Raw genomic sequence first — 22,323 nt, forward strand, 5'->3', positions numbered from 1 at the left:
CTTCCTTTGAGCATATATACCTATGTGTTTGAGGTGTCAGGACTTACACCTGGCTATGAATTCTACAAAGAACTAATCGAAAGATGAAAAAATAAAACCAATCAACATTAATTTGCTAAGAACACTCCAAAATAGAGCAGGATCTTGAGAAAAAGTGCCATAATGAGACCCTAACATTAGTTCTTGTTCGTTCAAAAGTACCTTGTGTTTCACAGGCAGCTTTTTGTTTGTTTTTCTGCTTCTACTTTGATTTAACCCACCATTTGAGGACTGAAAGGCAGAAATTCCCCACCCAGCAGAGAAATTCTTACAAGACTGAAAAGAGGAAGACCTATTTTGCAACCAGGGTGGTTTCCCCTGGGACATACATGATGGTGAACGGGCAGAGTAGTATTTTTATTGTAGGTTAAAATTTACGAAAACTTGGATTTCATTTGCCTGTGTGCATACTTCGCAAGTATGTACCAGGGAAGGAAGGAGGACTAGATGAGACCCAGTACATATCAAGGTCTTACTTGAATATATTCTCTGGATATGACCAGGTGCCGTGCCCCCTCCAGAGCCCCCTTCCAGTTTCCAAAATCAAGATGAGGTCAATGGAAACCGGAGCTGCCCAGCACCCCGGAGGATCAGGGTCCTTAACTGTAAGACTAACTGCAGTGGACTGGAAATCAAGGCTATTGATGAATTAATTAACTGCTTCATTCAGATGACTACATATGGGAAGGCAGGGAAAATATATGTAAGAAGAGAAGGAAAACATGCTCAGCTGAGGCTGTAAGGGAGACCAACTTTTCTCTTCAGTTACTTTGAACTCCTAATTGCTTCCATTAGTTGAAGCAGTTATTTTAGTAATCCAACAACAACTGGCTTTTCTTGCCATCAGCAGAGCATTTTTCATTTGAATAGGGAATTTGTGGAACTGGATGGAAGGACAGATCAGACGTCAGGCCACTTCGTAAACTCAGGCACTGCATGAGTTCAGTTGTGCATGTCACACAGACTGCGCTCCTGTCTCTACCGATGGTGTCAGAAGTGCTACGAGGTTCTTGCCTCTTTTAGAGTCGTCTCTGCAGATGAGGCAGAGCTAGGAGCACAGGTTACTGTTAAAGGACAGCCTTAATGGGAGAGCTGCTTGTAGTGTTCAGATCCCACTGGAAGTGGGGACGATTCTGGAGGGTGCCCAGAGACCCCAGCGAGCGTGGGCAGTGGCAGAGCTCTGCCAGAGCAAGCACAATAGCTCATTTCCTTTGGCACCCAGCAAATCAGGAGCTTAGTGAAAATGGGAGGAAGAGTTTTGTGATGGCAGTTGATCCTCGTCAATGAAACATGGAGGTCCCTCAAGTCCTGCCTTCAACCATTCACTGCCATCCCCCTTGTGCTGCTTCCCCCCCGCTGTCCGTGGAAGCAACCTTGAGATGACCCTGCCTTTCAGAAAACCTTGCTGGTGCTACTGCAGCAGGGTCATGGTGCCAGATAGCATTGCCTAAACTGGTGAGTACCATGTGCAGCTTCTCAAACAAAGGTGAGAAGCCGCCCTTTGTTTCCAGGGCAGGCGCTTTGGAGCCAGCAATTTGACAGCAAAAGAATCGGTTTATTGTGAAAGTGACCCCTTCCCCTGCCCTCAAGAGAGAAAATCCCCAAACACACGGAAGGAGGAAATTTTCAGTGAGAGGCCCAGCCGATAGCAATGGTCAGATTGCAAGCAGTGGCATGTGGCCACATGACACGACTGTCCTTTAAGCTCACCTGCAGCCTGCTGCCCTAGCCTTCTCCTCCGGGTGAATGAACTGTATGTCCTGCCTGGCAATCTGTGGTGGTGTCGCAGCCACAATTGTCTAAGAATTTAACACAGGCATGGGCTTTATATCTAATGTAAGTGTTGTAAAAGATGTTTTATTAAGAAAAGCTCTGTGTCTAAGGTGGCTCAGTTAGTCAGTTAAACCACCGATTTGAGGAACTTCTATAGACTGGGCAAGCATTTGGAGGAAGGCCTTTACTCCTTTACCACCCAAGAAGACAGCAGCATTGACTTAGAACCACTGACATCCCTCTGTGCTTTGCTGAAGAGTAGGGAGGACTCAAGCTAGTTTGTTTCTTATCTTTGTATTTCAGTGCTGTTTCACTCATGTATCCTAGATTTTAAAAAAACTTCATATTCAGACCATGACTGATAATGCATGTCTTGCTATTATAGCAGGATTTAATACAAAAAACCTTTGAAAGAAACTGAGAAGCTCTCACCTGATTATTCTTTTATATGTTTTAGGAAGACAGTGGTTTAGTAATAAGCACAGAATTCCTTTTTCTGAGTTCGAGGTGACAAACAACCCCCGGTACAAGTGTGCAGCAGGTCAGGGAGTGTCGTTACAACTGGCTGAGTAAGGAAAGATCCCTGTAGTTTTAAGAACAAACATGGCAATGTTTAGAAAATTAATGGGTGAATTAAAATACACACCCTCCAAGACTCTTCACATGATAAATATGCTCTCTCCATTAGACCCCTTGCAATGCCTCTTTGCTAACAGCATAGAAGTCTGATTGTATTTCCATTAAAATCAAAGCCAAATATGTCAATGCACTCTGCACAGGATGAGAGCCTTGTTATGTTTTAGTAGCAATTTTTGTATTCCACAGGAAAAGATTCTGCTTAAGCTCTATTCTGATTTAATAGGTGTGTTTCAAATAGAATGATGTGGAATTTCCCTCCTTCTGAAAAATTCCCCACCAAGAGTTGATCTTTGCTAGCATTCACCAACTGTGGCTTCCTCCCCTTCAGATGCTGACATAATTCATTGTGTCATTTAACAGTTCACAGAAACCGATATTAATAAATACGGACTGGTAAGCTGTCCTTCTGAAGTAGCATGGAGTGCTTGGATAACATTTAAAAATCATGTAAAGGGAGAACACATCCTGTCTGGCAAGTTGAGGTGTAAAATATGCTACATGCAACCAGATGGCTACACACACTTGTCTGAAATTGCAGGAGGAGGCCACCACTTTCTTCCGTGACTATAAGAACCTGTCAGCAAGGTCTCGTGCTGTGTAGGAGCTCTCACAGGGCTTGGCTGTGGAGTTTAAAGGCAGTAAGCAGGTGACTGGCCTGAACAGGAGACCCGTGGTATACTAAACTGTGGCTTTTTCAAGGCTTTTTGCACTTGTTTTTTCATTTTTTTCTATGCTGCTGGTTTTAATGCTTTTTTTTTTCTCTGCTGCTGGTATTAAAAGTTTTGGTTCCTTTTTCTTTTTAAGAACCTGTTACCTGTAATGTACATACAGAAGTACTGTGCTGTGTATGGGTGTCTTGTACACATCAGAAACTTTATTCATAGCTATTCCAGATACTGCCCACATGATCTTTGCTTTCTCAAACCTGTTTCACCATCAAAGAGGAACAGGTGAACAATAGGGCCAAAAGCACTGTATGCATTTAAGAATGCTTCAGAAAGTACCCATTAAATCATTTAGCAACAAGTTTTTCAGCCTTGAAAATCAGAAATGGCAGTGTTGAAAACACAAACCTCTTCTTGTTTGGATCCCTGCACTGTGAAATTGAAGATGTGAAACTGAGAGTGTTCGAAGCAGCCCGAGCAATGGCTCACATGCCAGGTGTGGGACTTGGTTTGACTCTGTCCTTGTCATCCCCCTGCGGCTGGGGTGGGGGTGGCGCTCAGAAATCCAGGTGGTTCCTTTCCAGTTCTCTGCTTTCCTAAAGAGGAATGGCTGCTTTTCAGCTGCCTGTGCTATCTCTTGGACAAGACGTTTATGCTTGTATTTAGAAGCCTGAAAGATGCTGGTGCACAAAGGAGATTTCCTCTTGTAAGGAACGATCTTTCCCAGTCACCCTTCCCTAACCCGCCTCATTCCAGGGACTGGCTGTAGCCAGGATAAGCTGTCTCCTAATAACAAGCATTATGCTAGAATGCTTTACTGTTTAATAGCATTAAGCTTTATCAGTGTGAATTGGCTCCCAAATGCACATAGCTGCCTAGACCCTTCAGCAGTCATGAATAACAGGAGGATAAAGGCAGTTAATTGAGGGGAAAGCCTGTCACACAGACAAATTTCTGCTAAATTGCCAGCATGGATGGCAGTGCACACTTCCCTAAGGTAAAATTTGGCACTATATTAGGAAAAATTTCTTCACCGAAAGGGTTGTCAAGCATTGGAACAGGCTGCCCAGGGAAGTGGTTAAGTCACCATCCCTGGAGGCATTTAAAAGATGTGTAGATGTGGTGCTTAGGGACATGGTTTAGTGGTGGACTTGGCAGTGTTAGGTTAATGGTTGGACTTGATAATCTTAAAGGTCTTTTCCAGTCTAAACAATTCTATGATGCTATGATTCTACGATTCTATGATTCTTTTACTCTACCACAGCGCCAAAATAATTCCCAAGAAGCAAAGGGTTTTGTGTTAGTGTAGCTGAGATTAGAAGCTGGGCTGTCCTTCCCAGACTCCAAATAGAAAAAGAGATCCAGTCTTTAAACTTTGCATTGAATAACTACCATGTGCTTGGGAGTTAGAAATTTTCCTTGTTAAAAATGAAGTGTACTCCTCGTGGGTCCGCTTCTGAGTTGCTGATGCTCTGCTTGTTGAGTGTGTCAGCTAGGCCCTCAGGTCCACAGAGAAAAACACCTATTCTGGAGCTGTTAAGAAAATGAAAATATGATCAGGAAGAAGGTATGGAGCAGCTGGATGTTCTTCATGTAAAAGCATCTTATGTTCTGTAGGTGCAAGGGTTTTTTTCTCAATTACAGGAACTAAAGTAGAACTGGATGTCTACACCTTAAAACTTATAACCCCTTAAAACTTGCAAGGCACTTACTGCTGCTTCTAAAAAAAATGGTGGGCTAAATCTCAGCTCAGCAGAAGTCAGTGAAGACAGGTTTATTGACCTCAGTGGAATCAAGGAAATAAAGCTTCAAAGAGCTTAAGGCACAAATACTTGAAAGGAACTGTTCTGGTTTTTTCCTGCTAATTTTGGGTGCTCAGCTAAAGGTCATCCATATTCAGGTTTTGGTTTTTGAGGTAGAAGGTATTTTTTGAGGTATTTAGATGTCACCTGATATTCCTTACTGTTTCAGCTGGAACGATGGGGTATGTTTTTTCTAAAACTTCTGCTAGCAATTAGACACTCCATAAGTACCTCACCGAAAAGGAATGATTTTTTTTAAATTGTAGGTTAAAACAAATTGGTCAAGACCATAGATCATGTCCATGGCTGAAACAAGAACAGAAAATACCTGGAGATTGTTAGGAAAAAAATGCTCCTCAAACTTTATCAGCCAAAGGAACAAGATTGTGCTATTATGGCATTTAGATAGAGGAAGTCCAATTTGTACAGGTTTACCCAGGATGCTGCCCCGCAATAGTTTTGAACTCGTTTTCCCAGTTAGGTCTTCCATACAAGGTTTTCTGTTTAAGGCCTGTAATCACATCTTTCTCTTCTTCATGATGCATTACGAAATGAGTGGCCTGTGGGAAATGAAACACAAAAGACAGCATAAAGACAGAGTTAGACATGGCAGCATTATGTCCTGTTAAAAAAAAAAAAAAACCCACACTGAATTATTTCCAAACTGAGAATGTGAAATTTACGGTGTTTAGCAAGGAAAGCTAACGTTGCTAAAGTCCTGACTATCAGTGTCTATCTCCCCCTTTTCCCCAGACTGGGCGATATCTAGAGTTGAAGCTATGAAGCATTGAACACAGCAATTAATTACGTTTCTTTTGCAATGAACTGGTTTAGTCTAAGAACAGTAAAATAAAGCTGTAAATTAAAACAAAACGTTCCCTTCAGGTACAATAATGCAACTCCCTTGACCTTAATGAAGTCCTGCCAGTTTGATCTCTGGAACGTTTGACCCATATGAGGAGGTCTTGTCCACCCTCCCTGTGTAACTTTCACCTAGACCAGCTAAGCTAAGTAGAGCCAGGAAGAGGAGAAGATGTGGTTAAGGGCATAAGTTCAGGCCTTGCGGAGTTCTGCAGCACTTTTATATGCCAAAAAAGTTACAGGTAACTTCGTCCCCAAGCAAGAGTTGTGTGACTTTTCTTCTTTCCTTCCTGTTTTTCCACTGCCTGTGTGATAACTTCCTACCTTACTCCTACCCCTCCCTGGCCGTCTAGCTGACCTACAGCACTTCAGGCACATGGTGAATTTTGCAACGGTGAGATATAAGTAAAATAAAACATCACTAAAAGTAATTGAGCGAGCACCTTTCCTGTCTCAGTCATACATTATCAAGTGGCTCATGGAAGAGCTGCTCCTTTGTTTCTCTACAGTGACCTACATGCATGGGATCGGATGGAGAACTCATGAGGGTCCTGAAACAAATATGCTGCCCTCACTCAAACCTCATGCATTAGCTTCTCCAGTCCCAAATGCTGTTAGAGATACATGGTTGCTGCTGTGAGGAGAGGCTGCTTCCCAGAGTGCACAGCCAGAGTAAACCAGAAAGGAAGTCAGAGTGGACATTAGCAGCTGATCCCATGTAACTTCTGATGGATAATACCTGTCTGCATTTAAAACCTCTGAGAGCCAGATGGAGACCCAGGATAAACACCATTTGAACATTTATCAAAACATAACACGCTAACATCAACCTCAGTGCATATGGAAGCGACATTTTCCACCGTGTTGTTACCTGAGATTCATCCCAGCCTGTAAGATAGATGTTATAGCTGAGAAACTCTGCGTTATTCCTCTCCTGCATTTGAGCCTCCAGAGATTGCAAGAGGTCAGCAAACCATTCAAAGGCATGAGTGTCCCTGCAAAGCCAGTAAAAATAGATCTGGAAGAGACAAGGGTGAGGTGTCAGGGGACATAGGCACTTATGGTTTCTGGTTTTACGTCTGCTGACAGAATGAGGATTGTAGAGTTCTTGTAGAAATTGCCCTGACCACTTCAGCAGATGGGCAGGCTGGTATTGAAGCTGTTCAGGACTTTTGACACTGGGAGGGTTGTGAAGCAGAATGAGTGACTGCAAGAACAAGGAAACATCTTTCTATTTCTCTTCCACCAGCGGGTTACATTTTTAGTTCATGATGTTTCCCCACTTACATCCTTGTAAAACAGTTTGTTAGAACATAAATTAATGATTTAGAGGTAGACTCTGTCTCCCTGTCTGCTGGCGGGCAAGGTAAATTAAAGCAGGTAACAAAACCAGTTCTGTTCTCTGAATATGACTGTAACTGCAGAGTGTGACCCCGCGCCTCTGTACAGGGAGTTTCCAGGGGCAGGAGGCGAGAGGAGGATGGCAACAGTGCTCTTCCACTGATGTAAAGTTGCTCCTTTGTGCTTAGGGAGGGAACGCAATATTTGCACGGGCTGTACAAAATTTTTTTTTTTACAAAATTTTGTGTTTCTCACGCAGATTGAACAGCATCTCCACTGCAAGTGGAAATCTCCAGGGCCACAGTCAGGATTTGCATGTGTGATTTTGCTTGTAGGCTATTTCTCCTTTCACTATGTTTTTGCTTTTGACCCTCCCACTTCCCTGCCTGCTAGTCTTGTGAGGTAACTGGACTCTTCTCTTAGGACTCACACATGTCTAGAGCCAGACCACCTTTGCTGGGCCTGTTTTGATTTGGGCTGTCGGCCCTTGAACAATTACATGGGTTCTGGGAAAGAGGACACGCACCTTTTTGAGTTTTAGGTTGGTCGCATCGTGGCAGTATTTGTACCAGACAGACTTGAGTACAGATGCAAAGGGGGTGACCCCTATTCCAGCTCCAACAAGCATAACAGTTTCATAACTGAATACGTCCTCACTCGCTGTTCCAAAGGGGCCGTCCACAGCTATCCTGAAATTGAAAGTACACTTAAAAAATCAATAGTGAATATTTATTAGCACCATTTAAAATAACAATTAAAAGGTAAGGTATTTGTCTGCTACAATGCACACTTGGGTTGAATACTAGTCAGCAAAAGAGGTGGGGTTGGTAGGAGAAAACCGGAAGGAGCCATCTAAGGCCCACATCTCCGATGGAAGTAGTTAAGGATTGTATCACAGGTGCCACCAAACTGGTTGAGCAAAATTTAAACTGCCATAGGTGTTGGTTGCCTTTACCGTGGAGACTCTTTGTACGTACTTGGGCAACTTCCATGCCTCCTGGAATTCTTGCTTATCACATCCGCAGGCGTTGAACAAGCCCTCTGTCCAGTCCCCTACAATACGGACATGAATGCTGAAGTAATCCTCTTCTGGAGCAGAGGTTAATGTGAATGGATGCCATTCCAGTTTAGACACTGTTGGACATTTGACAAAAATGTATTGCCCGACCTCCATCTTGAAGCCCTTCTTCATCATCTGGACCTCAATTGTCTTGAAGGGATGAATGACCACCTACAGTGAGAGGGACAAGGGGAAAAAAGGGAAAAGAAAAAGTCGGTCTTCATTGTTCACTGGATGTATCTACATCCTTCATCACTAACATCATCCTCTGCTATGTGAGCAAGGAAAGCAGGTGAAACTTTGTTCCCAGCAGAACTAGGAGTGAGGGAACAGCACCTGACAGCCAGATAAAAGACTGCAGAAGATGCTGAATTTTTGGTTGAAGTATTTTGCACCATGCTTGCAGTTACTCCAAAAGGGACAGGTCAGACTGGCACATCTTGTAACACATCACCAGATCTATGTGTGCACATTGTTAATTCCAGATGCACCTTACACAGTGGCACAGAGCAGTGTTAATGAGTTTGACTGTATATGTAGGGGCAAAACCATAGGTCTATCATACAGATAGGGAATTGGATAGGTAGTACCACTGGAAACTGATGTTTTCATGTTATAGCTGGGTGGGACCTATAACATGGGCATTTGCATTCTGCCTATCTTTAGCCAAGAATAAACAGAAGCAATATTCTAGAAGCAAGGCTAGTATTTCCATCACTATGATTTTTTAATCCTAAAGTTGTCTGCCAAGGTTATTTTCAATTTCCAGAAGAGATTTGCAAGAGGGAGAATCAAGTCTCTATCTATTAAGGTAGATATTAATAGTAGTGCTTAGGATTGTGGAAGAAATTTTCTGCCAACAGGGAACTAAGCAGACGCCATAGACATATGGTGTAGAAATGGCTCAGAGGTATTTTGGTAAAATTACCAAAAAGCACACTAGTATATAGGAGCCTTCCAACATAGTGCCAGGGCACAGTAGAGACATCTAATGTCATCCCCCAAATCCTGCTACGACTTGAACAGGGTATGTCCAGAAGATGCAGCACAGTGCCATGTGAGGAAATTACATTGGGAAAGGCCAGGGTAGTTTTTATACGTTTGAGCTTAGTGCCATGCTCATTTGGCTGTCAGATTTTCAGAACCAGTGTTAATATCTCTGCAACACACCGTGGGGAATGGAAGCTCAACATTAGCTTTGGCTGCACAAAATAGCACCCCCTAACTCTCCTTTTCAGGAGTCATTTGTTCTGCTGAAAAATCAGAATTCCTAAATATCTGGGTAGTTTTGAAAACAAAGTGGTATCTTAAATACTCTTAAGACTGTGGAATTTCTACATTGTGGAATTTTTCACTCAATACAAAGAAAATTAATTTCTCTTTCCTAAGATTCAGTCCTGTGCCTTAACTAACTTCCTCCTCCTCTTGCTCTCTTTTAGAGACAGGCTACATTTAGATGTTAGAGGTTGGCATTATTTTTGCATGATAGCAGCCAGAACATTCCTGAGAGGCCCTTCACTGACAACTTTGTCTGTCACATAGGAGCCATTGGCTTTGCTGCACCATTTGGAAAAATGGTAATGTTTTGCCCGGTGTTAAGCGTAGCATCAACACATACCTTTGTGATAACAACCTTCTGCTGTGACCTCCAAAGCCGTACCAACCTCTCACACAGGTACAAAAACATGGGACCTACTACCCACTTCCATGTCTGTAAGCAGAATAAAATGAGAAGTCAGATGATGAAGATGGCAACTTAGATTAAATCAAGTCCTGGAAATGCTATGAGCAGACGTGAAATTCAAGTAATGTAGGTTCTTTGTCAACCAGAGTAGGGAACCCGTAAGAGATATGACACCTTCAAAATTACTTCTGGTCAGAGAGGGAATTTATTTCTCTGTTGAGAGTTGCAGCTGGCTTTTTACTTGCTACTAGAGTTACAGCAAGGTATTTTCCTATGAGTGATTTTGTCTCTGTCTAAAAATTAAGGTAACTAAGTGAAATGTGGAGTAAAGTTCTGAATGTATTATTGACTCAGGTCTCTATTACTGCAGGAGAAGATGTGGTTTCTGTTAACAGATCAGTCTGAAATGTGAAGGAACAACCAGCCTGGTTAGTCAATAAAAGCTGAAATTTCAATGTCATCTTTCCAGAGGCATTAATTTCCTGTTAATGATCATTAGTCCATTAATAATGTGAAACTTTATTATGTGGATTATAGCACTTTCTAGAAATCCCCACAAGCCACAAAATACATTTTGGGTAAACAGTTTTCAGATACGATTTGCTCTTTTGCTTTGCCTGTTAATTGCGCTCATTTTATGGCACACTGGAAATGGGTTGTCTGTCTGTCTGTCGGTCTGTAGTCCATTTCCGCTTATAATCCACTGTGTCAAAATCTATTGCTTTATGTAAAGAAAGCTGCCACTGAAGAGCGCTGGGGGTTACGTAGCTGCTTTTCTACAGCAAGTGCATATGTTATTTAACAAAAAGAGTGAACTGTAAACATTTTAAGTTGGATTTACGCTCAAGACAACTGTTCTTACCATAGGAGGATTCCCTGCAAACTGGGGGATTGGGCAAGCCCCCTTCTTTCCCCAGTGAGTGAAGTTCTTGTAGCAAATCTCTGGGTTATGTTCAGCCAGACTCTCAGCTGTCTGCCCCCGTACAATACGCCTGGAAAAAAATAAAAATCATTAAGGCAATGAAATGAAAATGAAGGTATCTGTCCCTTATTGTTATTCTATTTATGTACTACTCTATTTATGGGGAGTTGTGGACTTCTGCAGTGCTACAGCTTTGATACAGCTTTACCACTCTAATAAACCCACAAAATTGCTATTAAAATGATAAAAATGGGGAGGAGAGTTTGTAGGGGAAAATACTGACTACAAGATCAGGCGAGGAACTGAGAGGTATGTCCATTAATGTTTCCAGGAAGTGGTCACAATAGGAAAGCTTCATTCTTTTCAGAGTTATCCTACCTTTTTCTTCAATAAAAACAAAACCTGGAGTGGGCAAGGTAATCAATTTCCTAGTGACTAGTACAGAAATTATTTCTGTTGTTTGTCTTAGAAATCTGGAGAGCCCTTTCCAACAGACATTCCTCCTTTGACCCACCCTCTCCCTGTAGAGCTGTGGAGTAGCTGTTCGGTTGGTGTGAATGAACACAGATGCTTCTGATGCAAAGCGGCTATACCAGCTTATGTCAGTTGATGATCTGGCCTCTATGTTCTTGCTTGGTTAGGGTTTTTTGTTGTTGTTTGTTTTATTATAGAGAAGCCTGACTGCTCCAGTTCAGCAGTATTTCCAGTGGCAGAGCTAGTGCTGAAAGACAGTTTCAGTTTTGAGGGGGAAAAATATATTCTGATCTTGTTCACTATTTTCTGCCTCTGACTAGAGTTCTGCCAGCTCAGGGGTGTGTGAGAGTCCCAGAAATGATGGCAATTAGTAGGATGAGAGTCATAGTAGAGAAATTCAGATTAAGATCTGCTGATTTTCCCTAGAAACGATCTGATTCTGATCAGACTGTTCAGTTTTATGCCAATATGATTCTGTTGACATCTTCTTCCCATCACTTCTCTTTCTGCTTTTCTAGCTCGGTTTCTGTGAACTAGACTATGTTTCTGATGTTTCAAAAAAATGTGGTATCTAAGTCATATGTATGCCTAGCTTTAAGTGACAGATTTATCAGAGGATTATTAGAAAGCCTGTGCACAGTCTTGAAAGTTAAAAGATTGCACTGCTCGTAAATATTACTAATGAACCTCTTCCTCATTAAAGGTTTGATTAACATCCTGCCTGAAAAATAAAGGGAAGGAATGATGCTGTCCCAGGAGCATCACGAGTTGCAATTTGCAGGAACATCACCAGCTGCGGTTTACTTCCCCACTAGTGACAACGGGTTCAGCTGAGCCGCCCTCTGGGATGAGTTACGGGAACAGGAGGAGCACATTTCCTGCCACTCCTCACCCCATTGCTTAAAGGAGAGGGGGCCTGAGGGTTTTTGCCTTGCCCTATGCTCCATTCAAGGTTTGACAATGCCGGTACCCCGTACAAGAGAAAGAAAAAACTTATTTTCCCTTATTACTCGGTGTAGATGCTCTTCCAGTACTTTCAGTGGTATGGCCTTCTAATTACTTCTTTTTCGGCTGAAAGTTTTACTTTAGCTTCCAAGGCAGGGTGATCTGAATCTCTGTACTCTCTCCTTTTTACATTGACTATGATGGGAAGTGTGGGATGTTTGTCTGTGACACACAGCTCATGCACAGAAAAATCAGTGCTATGGAAGTGCTGTAACAGCTTGTAACGGACAAGAATCTGCCCCTTCGATCCTATTGATTATCTTTGGTTCAGTTTTCTGTATATGCATATATGTATGTATGTATATGTACATATGTATGACACACAGCCTTCTGTCTCCTGAGATAAACTGACAACGGTGCCTCTCTCTAACGTGTTACTTTGAGACTGTCAGATCATACTTATTCCATAACACCCATCTTTGCACACCTGAGATGCCTTCCTTAAGTGTAAAAAGCCTGTCCCATATTTTTTAGTGTATTAGTATTTTCTCTAAACTCAAAATGTCATTCTTGCCTTTAAGGCCGAATAAGTGAGGCCACTGAGTTCACAGCCAGAAAGCATCCTTCCCTCTACAGATAATAATATTCCTGTGTTTATCTCCTTCCAAAGGATAGCTGAGCTTCTCTGACAACCATGTTCAACTCCACTGCTGCCCAAACTCTTGTCTTTTCAGTAGAGTGCAATTAAAATGGTGGAAGTATACCGAACATCCAAGTGAAAAAAAAGTCACCTTCTATGAAATACATGCTCCTCACTGACCCCTAAAAAGAGCAACGCTTGCTTTCTGATAGCATTGTGTAGTAACTACTGGCAAGTTTGGACTTTTTGTCAGTAACTATACAGTATTTGCTGCAGGAAACATGAACCACATGTTCTTTTCCTTCAACAGGTTTTGCTCAAACCTTCTCCTTCTTGTTTTGGAAGTTGGAATGGACAAATATGCTGGTGGCGATTCTCATCTGCCTTCTATTTTTGTTCTTCCTGTTGTACTCTGTTTCTGTCTTTTTTCTGGCACTACTGGACTGAGAGAGGAAGTGTTTTTGAATAGTCATTTTTGCTGGGCATTTTTAAAGCACACTTTCTAGTGCACCTAGAATTTCCTTTAAATTGGACAATATAGTATAATTATGAACTATGAAATGTGGTTTGGATACTTTAGCCTTTTTTTTTTTCTATGCATCAGTCCTGTGTTTTTATAAAATGGAACTAAAGTTCATTTTTCTAAGTGCTAAAATTGTAGTGCTAAAACTGTTTCATTAGGCTTTCCAGCTACTTCAGAAGCAGGTATGGAATGGCCAACAGTGGAAAAAGATGTTTTGCATTTGGAAGTTACAAAAACTTACAGTTGCCTATATTTGAGCTGCAAGAGCTACAAATCTATTCTGAAATGCTGCTGATATTAAAAGTTCATCCAAGTCTGAAAGATAAATCTGTGTTACTATGGTTTTCATTTACCCAACAAAATCCTAGACTCAATATCATTTTTATGCTGAGGTCTCCTAACATGCATATGTGTGATGCAATTCCTTTTAGGAGAGAACGATAAATTAACAATTAGAAACAGGAACCTTGGAAAAGAGCTTTCCAATTAAAATATCAGAAGAAGTTGAGTATCGGTGAGCTTAAGTACGCCAGAGTCTCATAAAGCCTCACACATGTGAATAGCTTGTTCATGCATCAGTGAGAGCCTCTCGGCTCTCAGAGCCTGTATTGGCCCATCATTACCATAAAAAATAACTGCTGCTTAGTGACTTAAGTCCCTATACTTATGTGCATAGAGGGCTTTACATTCAGATACAGTAGTTACCACGTATTGTGTGATAAGTGCGAATACTCACCCAGCACCATGGATGACAAGGCCAATAAAGAAGATGACAAAGAGATGGTGGGTGTACCAAAATACTTCAAAATACGACCTTCGGATGGTTTTGGTGGATGACGTGATGATTAGTATGAGGGCCAGCGTGATGATAACGCCAGTGAGACCAGCCAAGTACGTGAAAGCCACATATAGGCCCCCCACAGGATTCTGTGAAATAATTGCACACGTTGGTCTAAGGAAGGGGTTGCGTCAAAGCAGAGCCAGCTGAACCATCAGTCTGTCTCACTTGCCAAATGCTTTACCTTGTTGTAAGTCTTTAAGTCATCCTCTGTGAATTTGTATGCCAACAATGCCAAAGTCCCACTCCATTTTTGTTGCACTGCAGATTTATCTTTACTAATGTAAGTGGAAATAGAGAGAAAGGTTTTCTACCGGTTCACACACCAAATGTTGTTTCTTACTCTGCCACTGCTCAGCAGTACGGGCTTGGAGAAGGTGAACACATTTGCACAGCTCTCTTGTAAGAGCTGGAGTCCTACATCCATATTTAGGGAGCCGAATGAAAGCTCTCTTTTCCAGTGGCATTGTGCAGCTGTGGGTCTAGTAACTCATACAGAGATTGGACGCTCGGTGCTTCTGAGGAATGGGGAAGTTCCTTATTTTTGTTTTGTTTTTTTTTTAACCAGAGCTTAAGCAGCCCAAGTTCAAAATTTTGCCTTGATTTCTGTGTACCTTTCTGTGTGCCATGTCTACCTTAGTCAGAAGACTGCTTTACAGGGTGTTTGGTTTTACATAATGTTTTAAAACTACTTTGAAATCCTCAGGTGAAAAAGTTTAAAGTACTACCAAAATTAGGCAACAATATTACTGACAAATACAGAAGAATGAATTATACAAGGTTTTGCTGCAGGATGGCCCAAACCCAGATTGTGCACACCAGAAATAGGCACTCTGCTCAAATAGTCTTATATGATCATCTAAACAAATGTAATAATGACTCTTCACAGCCTGATGTCGCTTACCCCAATGGTTTTTCTGTAAAAGTTGATATAGCTTTCATGTGGGTTATCACCAAGGCTAGACAGCACAGCTGCCAGATTTCCTTTCTCTTCAAGACGGGCTTGCACACTCCACTCTACGTTGAACAAGTGTGCGATGGTGTGAATTGCTAGGAGTGACAGGAAAGAAATAATCAGGGTTAAGAACAAGACAAGTACTCAGTGATTTTGGGTAACATTTGAAACTCTGTAACATTTGTCAGCTGCAGCTTAAGACCTTTGCCACTCTCACCCTCTTCGTCACTATTTCAGATCACTAATGTGTTTTACTGTTAAAGCTTTACCGTCTGAATTTTACATCTTTTTGGGTGGGGGAAGGAAAGAAGTAAAGGGAAGTTTTCAGCATGTCTTTGTTCAACAAAGGCTTTCAACAATTCAAGTAGTAGTACCCTAATACATGGGAAACTGAAGCATGGGATGGCTTAAATTATTTGTCAGAATCATCCAGGATTTCTGTAGAAGAGCCAAGAAGTGGATCTGGATCTCTTTGGTGTCACATTTGCTAGTGCTGCTTTGTTCTGCTGTATTGCTAATAATCACTAATAGTGTTCTTGCTGAGCTGGACATGCCCGTAAACCTAGTATAGCTGAGGTGTTTCACGCTACTTCCACCACACATTATTGCAGGGGTAAGCCGTACAACGCTTTTCAAAATTTTTCCCCTTTTGTATCACCAGATACTTATTCACCTTCAAAACAGGGCCTGATGGGTACAGATCTAACACCCCCAAACAATCCACCTCTGCTGCAGACCTCCTCTGTGGCCTTATGTTAACTGCATCGCCCTGCTCCTTTTCTATGAAGTGGCGGTGAGATTTCAGCCACAGCTCAGAAAGGGAACCTGCTCAGCTCAAGTGATCTACTGATACGAAGACTGTTCTAAGATATATAATTTGTAAGGTACTTGCATTGAGAAGTGACAAATCTGATGGAAAAAAAAAAGAGAGAAAATGCTTAGATTAGGAAATGAGAGATAAAATATGAAAACATTTCCATGGCCTGTCCAGGCCTTTTATACCCTTTTGATTCATCATTTCTATTATTTGTTTCAGACATGCCAGCTAAGAAATAAGTCTAAACAAGAATTAAAGCCAGAGTATCTGGTTCTCAGGGCATTGCTAAACACCCTTTATTAACCAGTGTCATAAATGATGCCGACAGTTCACGGGAAAAGTATTCTTTCTTATTTATCTTTTGCTCTCTGTCAGTTGCAGAATAATATTTGGAAACTGATTTAAGCCTTGGCACATGCTGACTCCTTTAGGTTAATGAAATCAGGTTTCTGCCCATATCCTTAAGAACTTGAATCCCATCTGGATTCTGTGTAAAATGCACGAGGAAGCAATAAACAAAGAAACATTTGAGTACCAACCAGTGTGAAGGGCGATCATCCATGCCACCATTTTGTGAAAGGTGAGGTTCCTGTCCAGCTGTCGTCTGACACGGGTAGAGCAGCACTTTAGGTTTGAAGAAAAAAAGTATTTGAAGACTATTTGTGATGTCTATGCATACTTAATCATAGAATCATAGAATCATTAAGGTTGGAAGAGACCTCCAAGATCATCGAGTCCAACCATCAACCCAACACCACCATGCCCACTAAACCATGTCCCTAAGCGCCTCATCTACCCGTCTTTTAAATACTTCCAGGGATGGTGACTCCACCACTTCCCTGGGCAGCCTGTTCCAATGTTTAACTACTCTTTCAGTAAAGAAATTTTTCCTCACATCCAAACTAAACCTCCCCTGGCGCAACTTGAGGCCATACTTATTTAAATGCAGGGACAAAAACAGAGGCCCTGAGCACAACAGTTGGTGGCATTGCTAGTAAAAATCTAGAATTCCTAAATATAGACAAAAATATTTTCCCCCATACTTCAGAATACGGGAATAACAGATTATGTTTTAGCATGTCCCATTGAAACAAAGTATTTACAATGAGAAAAAACTTAACATCCAGTATGACAAAAGTATATATCTTATCTGTGTTAAATTACACATTTTAAAAAGAAGGAGTTGTCACAGTCTGCCGTGGCAGGGTGACTGCTTTGGTAGAGTCTCAAGTTGCCACCTAGCATCAGAATCCTGTTGTGGTTCACACTGTAGAAATGGACTGTAAAGTTTGGGTATAACTGTCTCGGGGAGCTCCCACCCCAAATGTGCTAGTCACTTATGGTCAGTCATATGAAGTGATTCCTTCCTCAAAATACTGGGTGTGCTTGCCGGGCATTCACTTACAACTTGTTGCTGGAGTTACCCCAAGAGAAACAGAAAGAAAAAAACCTCTGCTTGTACAAACTGAAGATAGAAGTTGGTTCTTAAGAAAAACAGAATGATATTTTCATTAAGAATGATGACAGGTTCCTAACAGGCCCCATCTAAATCATGCTGTAGTCAGTGGGAGTTTTCCTAAAACTTCAAGTTCCTGTAAAGCTAGCATTTGCTATCTCCACACAGTAGAAAGCATGATTATCCTGTATTGCACCTTTATATTGCTTTTGCTGACTGGCAAAGGGAAGAAAACACTAGGCAAGCTAACACAAACTTTTCCTCACAAGAACCATGCAGATGTTTCACACAACAAATTAAGAGAGGCCAAAATATTCCCTCAAGTGTTTGCCGGACATTAACTTTGTAGATGGCAGGGTAAGGTAATGTATCTTCCCAGCTAACAGGGTGGAGCTGATCATCCCAACCATCCAGGAGTGAAACAGAGGAAGGATGATGAAATACCAGAACAATTTAATTTCTGATTTGTTCTTTACTTAGTGGAGATATACCAGCAGTGGCCTTACTCTTCCATACCAGTCCATTTCTAAATATCCCATGAGTATTAACTGTACAGATAAATAGATGAGCAGGAAACAGTTCTTTCCTTCAGTTATTCTCCAGCTGTGACATTCATTAAAGGGCAAACTCTAACACTCTGGGGCTATTGCAATTATTTCAGTAGACTATAATAACAGCCAGGAGAAATTTGGCCTTCTCTGTATCATGTATCTTGAGACAGAATTAAAAAGATTGTAGAATAAACTGTAGCATAGTGAGGAAGTGCCAACTCTACTTGACTGCCTTGCAAAAACTACTTGATCTTTCAGTTTAAGAAGCAGAAGGCCAAGCGATGGCAAAATGCTGTAGCTAGGCTCGGTAGAGAGACTCATTAACAACAGTGATGAATACAGCAATAAAGGGCATGCAAAGACAACACAGCTGTTCTTTCGATCAATAACAAATAACTTTGTAGCGTATGATTTCTGGGTGGCAAGATGTAACCCCAATGACATTGCTGTTAGAAAGGTCACTACCCTTTCAATAAGTTATTTGACATTTAAAAATCCTGATCTTTCTTAAGAGATCCTCACAGGTGTTACTTGCAGAGCACAGCTAATTAGAGACAACAGCAGAATAAGCATAAGCAGCTGTACCCCTGCACTAAGGCGCCCACAGTCCTGACACTACCACTGGCACGCTGGGCTGTGCGTGTTTTGCTTCAGATAAAATTCCTGAGGTATAGCTTTATTGCAAAAAGCAACTGAAGTTAAACAAACACAAACTGTCTAACAGTCCTATTTTATGCCCCTCCCTCCCCTCCTTGCTCGCCCTTGGAGCCCTTCGCTTCCTCATGCACTAGCACTATCAGCCAGATAGCAAGCTGCAGCCAGGCAGCAGAAGTGGAGCTGTATGGTTCTCACTTGCAAACTGGGTGTAGTCTGAGTGACTCTACCACAGTGCCCAAGGCAGAATGACTTACTCTATAGCTTGAATACTGAAATAAGAGGGACAGCTTCATCGAGATCCTGGTTAGAAAAGCTAAGCCTTAGGTGTTAGGAGATGAGCAATTCAGGACAAGTAGCACAAAGTCCCGGCTGGAGTACAATTCTCAACCCTTGGAATCAGTTTTCAGCCTTCCAGTAGTGCCTCCAAAAGTGTCTTCAGCTCTTTCATTGCTTTGACCTCAGAAGACCTCTGCCCAACCTGCTTCCAGCCTGACGCCCGTGGAATCTATTTCAGACCTCAAGAAGGCCTTGTATGACCAAGAGCTCATCAATATTTTCCAGTTGCATTCATCCAATAGCAACATTAATTCTTACTAAATTTCTGTTCATTATTGACTTCTGCAGCCTGGGGATTCAGCTCTGAATTTTGGCAGATACTAGTTGATCTTTCTCAGGGCAAGGGAAGAACAACTTTAACCCCACAGTTTTACTCACTATTCTTTTTCCTTTTACATACATGGGGGGTACGGCCGTCTGCTTTTGTAGCATCCCAGAATCTGAAAGGGTACAGCACAAGACTGAAAGCCTGGTCTGTGTAGTTCCAACTTTATATTTCTAAGGGTTATGCCTTAAACAGGCAATTTAGGAGCTTAATATGGCAGGGACATCTCGTTTGTGTGTGGCAGTCAGCCACACTGATTGTCAGAATATTTGTACTAGATGGATGTACAGCCTGGGTTGTCTCTGATTATTTTTTCATTACTTTGTATCCCGCTCTCTTTCCCCAGGAAGGACTCTTGTAACACTGCATCTATTCTATTGCTTCCTCTTTTGCTCCTCTCTTTCAGCCCCTGCAAGCTGTCTCATTTGCATGAAAGAATTCATACTAGCTTTACAGATGAAAACCAACTTCTGTGAACTGGTGTTGTTGACCGTGTGTATTTTAAAGAAGTTAGAAAGGAGGAATCATTATGTATTTGGAAGGACAGTTCATGAGCTTGAGGAGAATATTGCTTTTTCACTGCACCATGGCACGCATTGTCTGCATTATTTCTGCTGTAACAGCCAGAGATCTAGGTTTCAGCAGTGTGATACGGTCAGTGCTATCATCAAGCCTCTCCAGCTGTCACCTAGAATCAGTTGTCCTTTTCTAAGTGGTGGTTCCTCGGTGCTGTATATAACATTTGCATTTGGGAGCCAGAAATGGTCAAAAGGCCTCCTTTTGAACTATTTCATCCTGAGATGGAAATGCAACTCGGACGAGAAAGAATGTCATTTATTAACCAGCTGAAAAACGTCCCATTCTGAAAGTCTGTGAAAGACTACATTTACTTTAAGAACTGAACATGCAAAGACAGAAGACATGGGGTAATATCTCCTGCTATAAATGGGTGTTGTATCAGTGACAAACAAGGCAAATGTGTGTAAACACATTTGTATCCAGGGCAGCACGATGCCCAGGAGGCAAGAAAAGAGGGAGGTAGCAAAGGAGGCTAATCCAAGGCTAAACCTGTCAACAGAGCTCTAGATACACCATTGGCATATAGACCTCAGCCTTGCTCATAGCAAAACTCCAGGCTTATCTACTTCTTAAAAGAGGACATCCCCAAAGTACGGTATATTTGGGGAACTTGGATGAAGTTGCTTGCTACATTTGCAAGGCTGCTCGGGTTATTATCTTTCATAAATTTTGACATTCTTTCTTCATCTTACCGCACTTGATCCTCTGAGGAAGGAGAGCAAGTTTCGACATACTGGCAGCAGAATCAGCATGCAGTTGAAATTCAGACAAGCTGCAGGGGCCCTTGCCAGAGCCAAAGCACGCTGTAATTGGAGAGATGCATTATTAAATGAATTATCGGTGACATTATCCAGGACACAGATAGGCACAGATTTCATTTCTGTATTATATCACAACTTTTCATGAGTGTGAGATCTAGAGTTAATTAACAATGTTCACATTTTACAGTAGTCATGCTCTGGCCAAGTCAGAGGCACGTATGCAGAGTACATTCCTCCAGATAGACACCTTCTATTTCCAGTTTTGAAATAATATGGTCGTACGAAAAGCTCCCTGTCATGTCTGACAATCAATGGCCAAGCACAGATGCAAGTCTAAGCCATTAGTAGAGTTTTCAGTCCCAAGGCTATAAAGGAAGTCTCACTGCTGTGGTTTCAGTTGGCTGGGTGGGTTACGGTAGACAGAAAGACAGCTTATGAGGGAAGTGGTTTTATGTTCTCTGTTATCAGTAAAGGCAGTCTAGGGAAATTTGTTGCCTCATCTTCTAGGATTATGTTCCCTTCACATTGCTCTTCACATCCTGCATGATTTCAGATTTTGACAAAGACTGTTTGAAAGGAGGGAATCATGACCATATTAATCCAAACACACTGAACGGAGGAAAAGATAATGTTTGCTCGCCTTGCATTGATTGGGACCCTTTCAGGTTTCAAATCACAATGACTGACTTGGGGTTATACTGAGATCTAGTTATCCAAGCACAGGTCTCTGTGACTTCAAAGGCAACTGCACCATGATTGCAAAGGACAGAATTTGATCCATAGATCCGAAGCCGTATGCAGAATAGGATTTCATGCTTTGTTGAATTAGACCATGGCTTTGCAAAACTTTTACAAAGTGCCATGTTCTGTAATTTGAAGCTTAGACTGATTTTTATGTCTGTGATCAGGCTTTTAAAATACGTGAACAAATAAATTTTCCCTGTCAATTGGTCATGACCCAAGGTAGCTTTGGATGCAAGTTTGTGGTAGGACACATAATGCTGCATTAACCAGCTGGGTTATACTGAGTAGCCGGGGGTCCGGGATTACTTCACTACTTGACCACTACTCAGGCTTGATGAATATATGAATGATGATTGCTTTTCAGAGCTAATAGCTTTGCAAACTGTTCATGCTATGAAAAATAATTGCATGGGAAATGATTGCACAATAGTTCAATGGCAATATTTTATTAATCTTTTGTTTAATAAAGCAGCCACAATGCATGTTCACTTTAATTACCAGGAGCATAATAGTTACCTGAAAACATCTTTAGAATGGGATCTCTCTATTTTGCTTATCAGCTTTCTGTTCAGAAGCACTGGATAGCCGTCTGCATTCAGTTATCTGTTTGCACGTGACTTTTAACCCTGACATGAACGTCCTGCTCCAGTCACTTGATCCTGTTTCAGTCAAATAAAACTAGGGAAAAAATGCTATGTGCTCAGTCTATGCCAAGATAATACATGTTTTGTACTTACGCCAAGGAGTACTCTGGTGTAGAAGAATTTCGGTGGGATATCATATGCAAGATAGTACCACCAAAAGAGGAAGACATTTAACCCCAGCCACACAAGCTGAAAGAGAAACGAACAGGAAACTTTACAGTTTGTTATTAGACATCATATGTCAGAATTTACACAGTTCCGATAATGGTCAATTAGTTCATTGTGCTCCTAT

The 22,323-nt window shown here is 41.6% G+C and overlaps 1 protein-coding gene across 1 annotated transcript in view; it reads right to left on the minus strand.

Moving 5' to 3' along the window:
- Window positions 1–4,522: 4,522 nt before the first annotated feature.
- The window catches only part of LOC103912607 (cytochrome b-245 heavy chain), a 20,597-nt gene continuing 2,796 nt past the window's right edge, over window positions 4,523–22,323 (minus strand). Inside the window, exons 2-13 of the mRNA XM_009318903.1 lie at window positions 22,125–22,220; window positions 20,575–20,685; window positions 16,518–16,602; window positions 15,111–15,256; window positions 14,105–14,295; window positions 10,727–10,856; window positions 9,799–9,891; window positions 8,098–8,351; window positions 7,647–7,809; window positions 6,651–6,797; window positions 5,354–5,478; window positions 4,523–4,649 (exon numbers count right to left, since the gene is read on the minus strand). Coding sequence (XP_009317178.1) covers window positions 4,523–4,649; window positions 5,354–5,478; window positions 6,651–6,797; window positions 7,647–7,809; window positions 8,098–8,351; window positions 9,799–9,891; window positions 10,727–10,856; window positions 14,105–14,295; window positions 15,111–15,256; window positions 16,518–16,602; window positions 20,575–20,685; window positions 22,125–22,220 — 1,668 coding nt within the window. The remainder of the gene's footprint in view (window positions 4,650–5,353; window positions 5,479–6,650; window positions 6,798–7,646; window positions 7,810–8,097; window positions 8,352–9,798; window positions 9,892–10,726; window positions 10,857–14,104; window positions 14,296–15,110; window positions 15,257–16,517; window positions 16,603–20,574; window positions 20,686–22,124; window positions 22,221–22,323) is intronic.

The sequence above is a fragment of the Pygoscelis adeliae genome, unplaced genomic scaffold (genome assembly GCF_000699105.1).
Source record: "Pygoscelis adeliae isolate BGI_AS28 unplaced genomic scaffold, ASM69910v1 Scaffold92, whole genome shotgun sequence".
NCBI lineage: Eukaryota > Metazoa > Chordata > Aves > Sphenisciformes > Spheniscidae > Pygoscelis > Pygoscelis adeliae.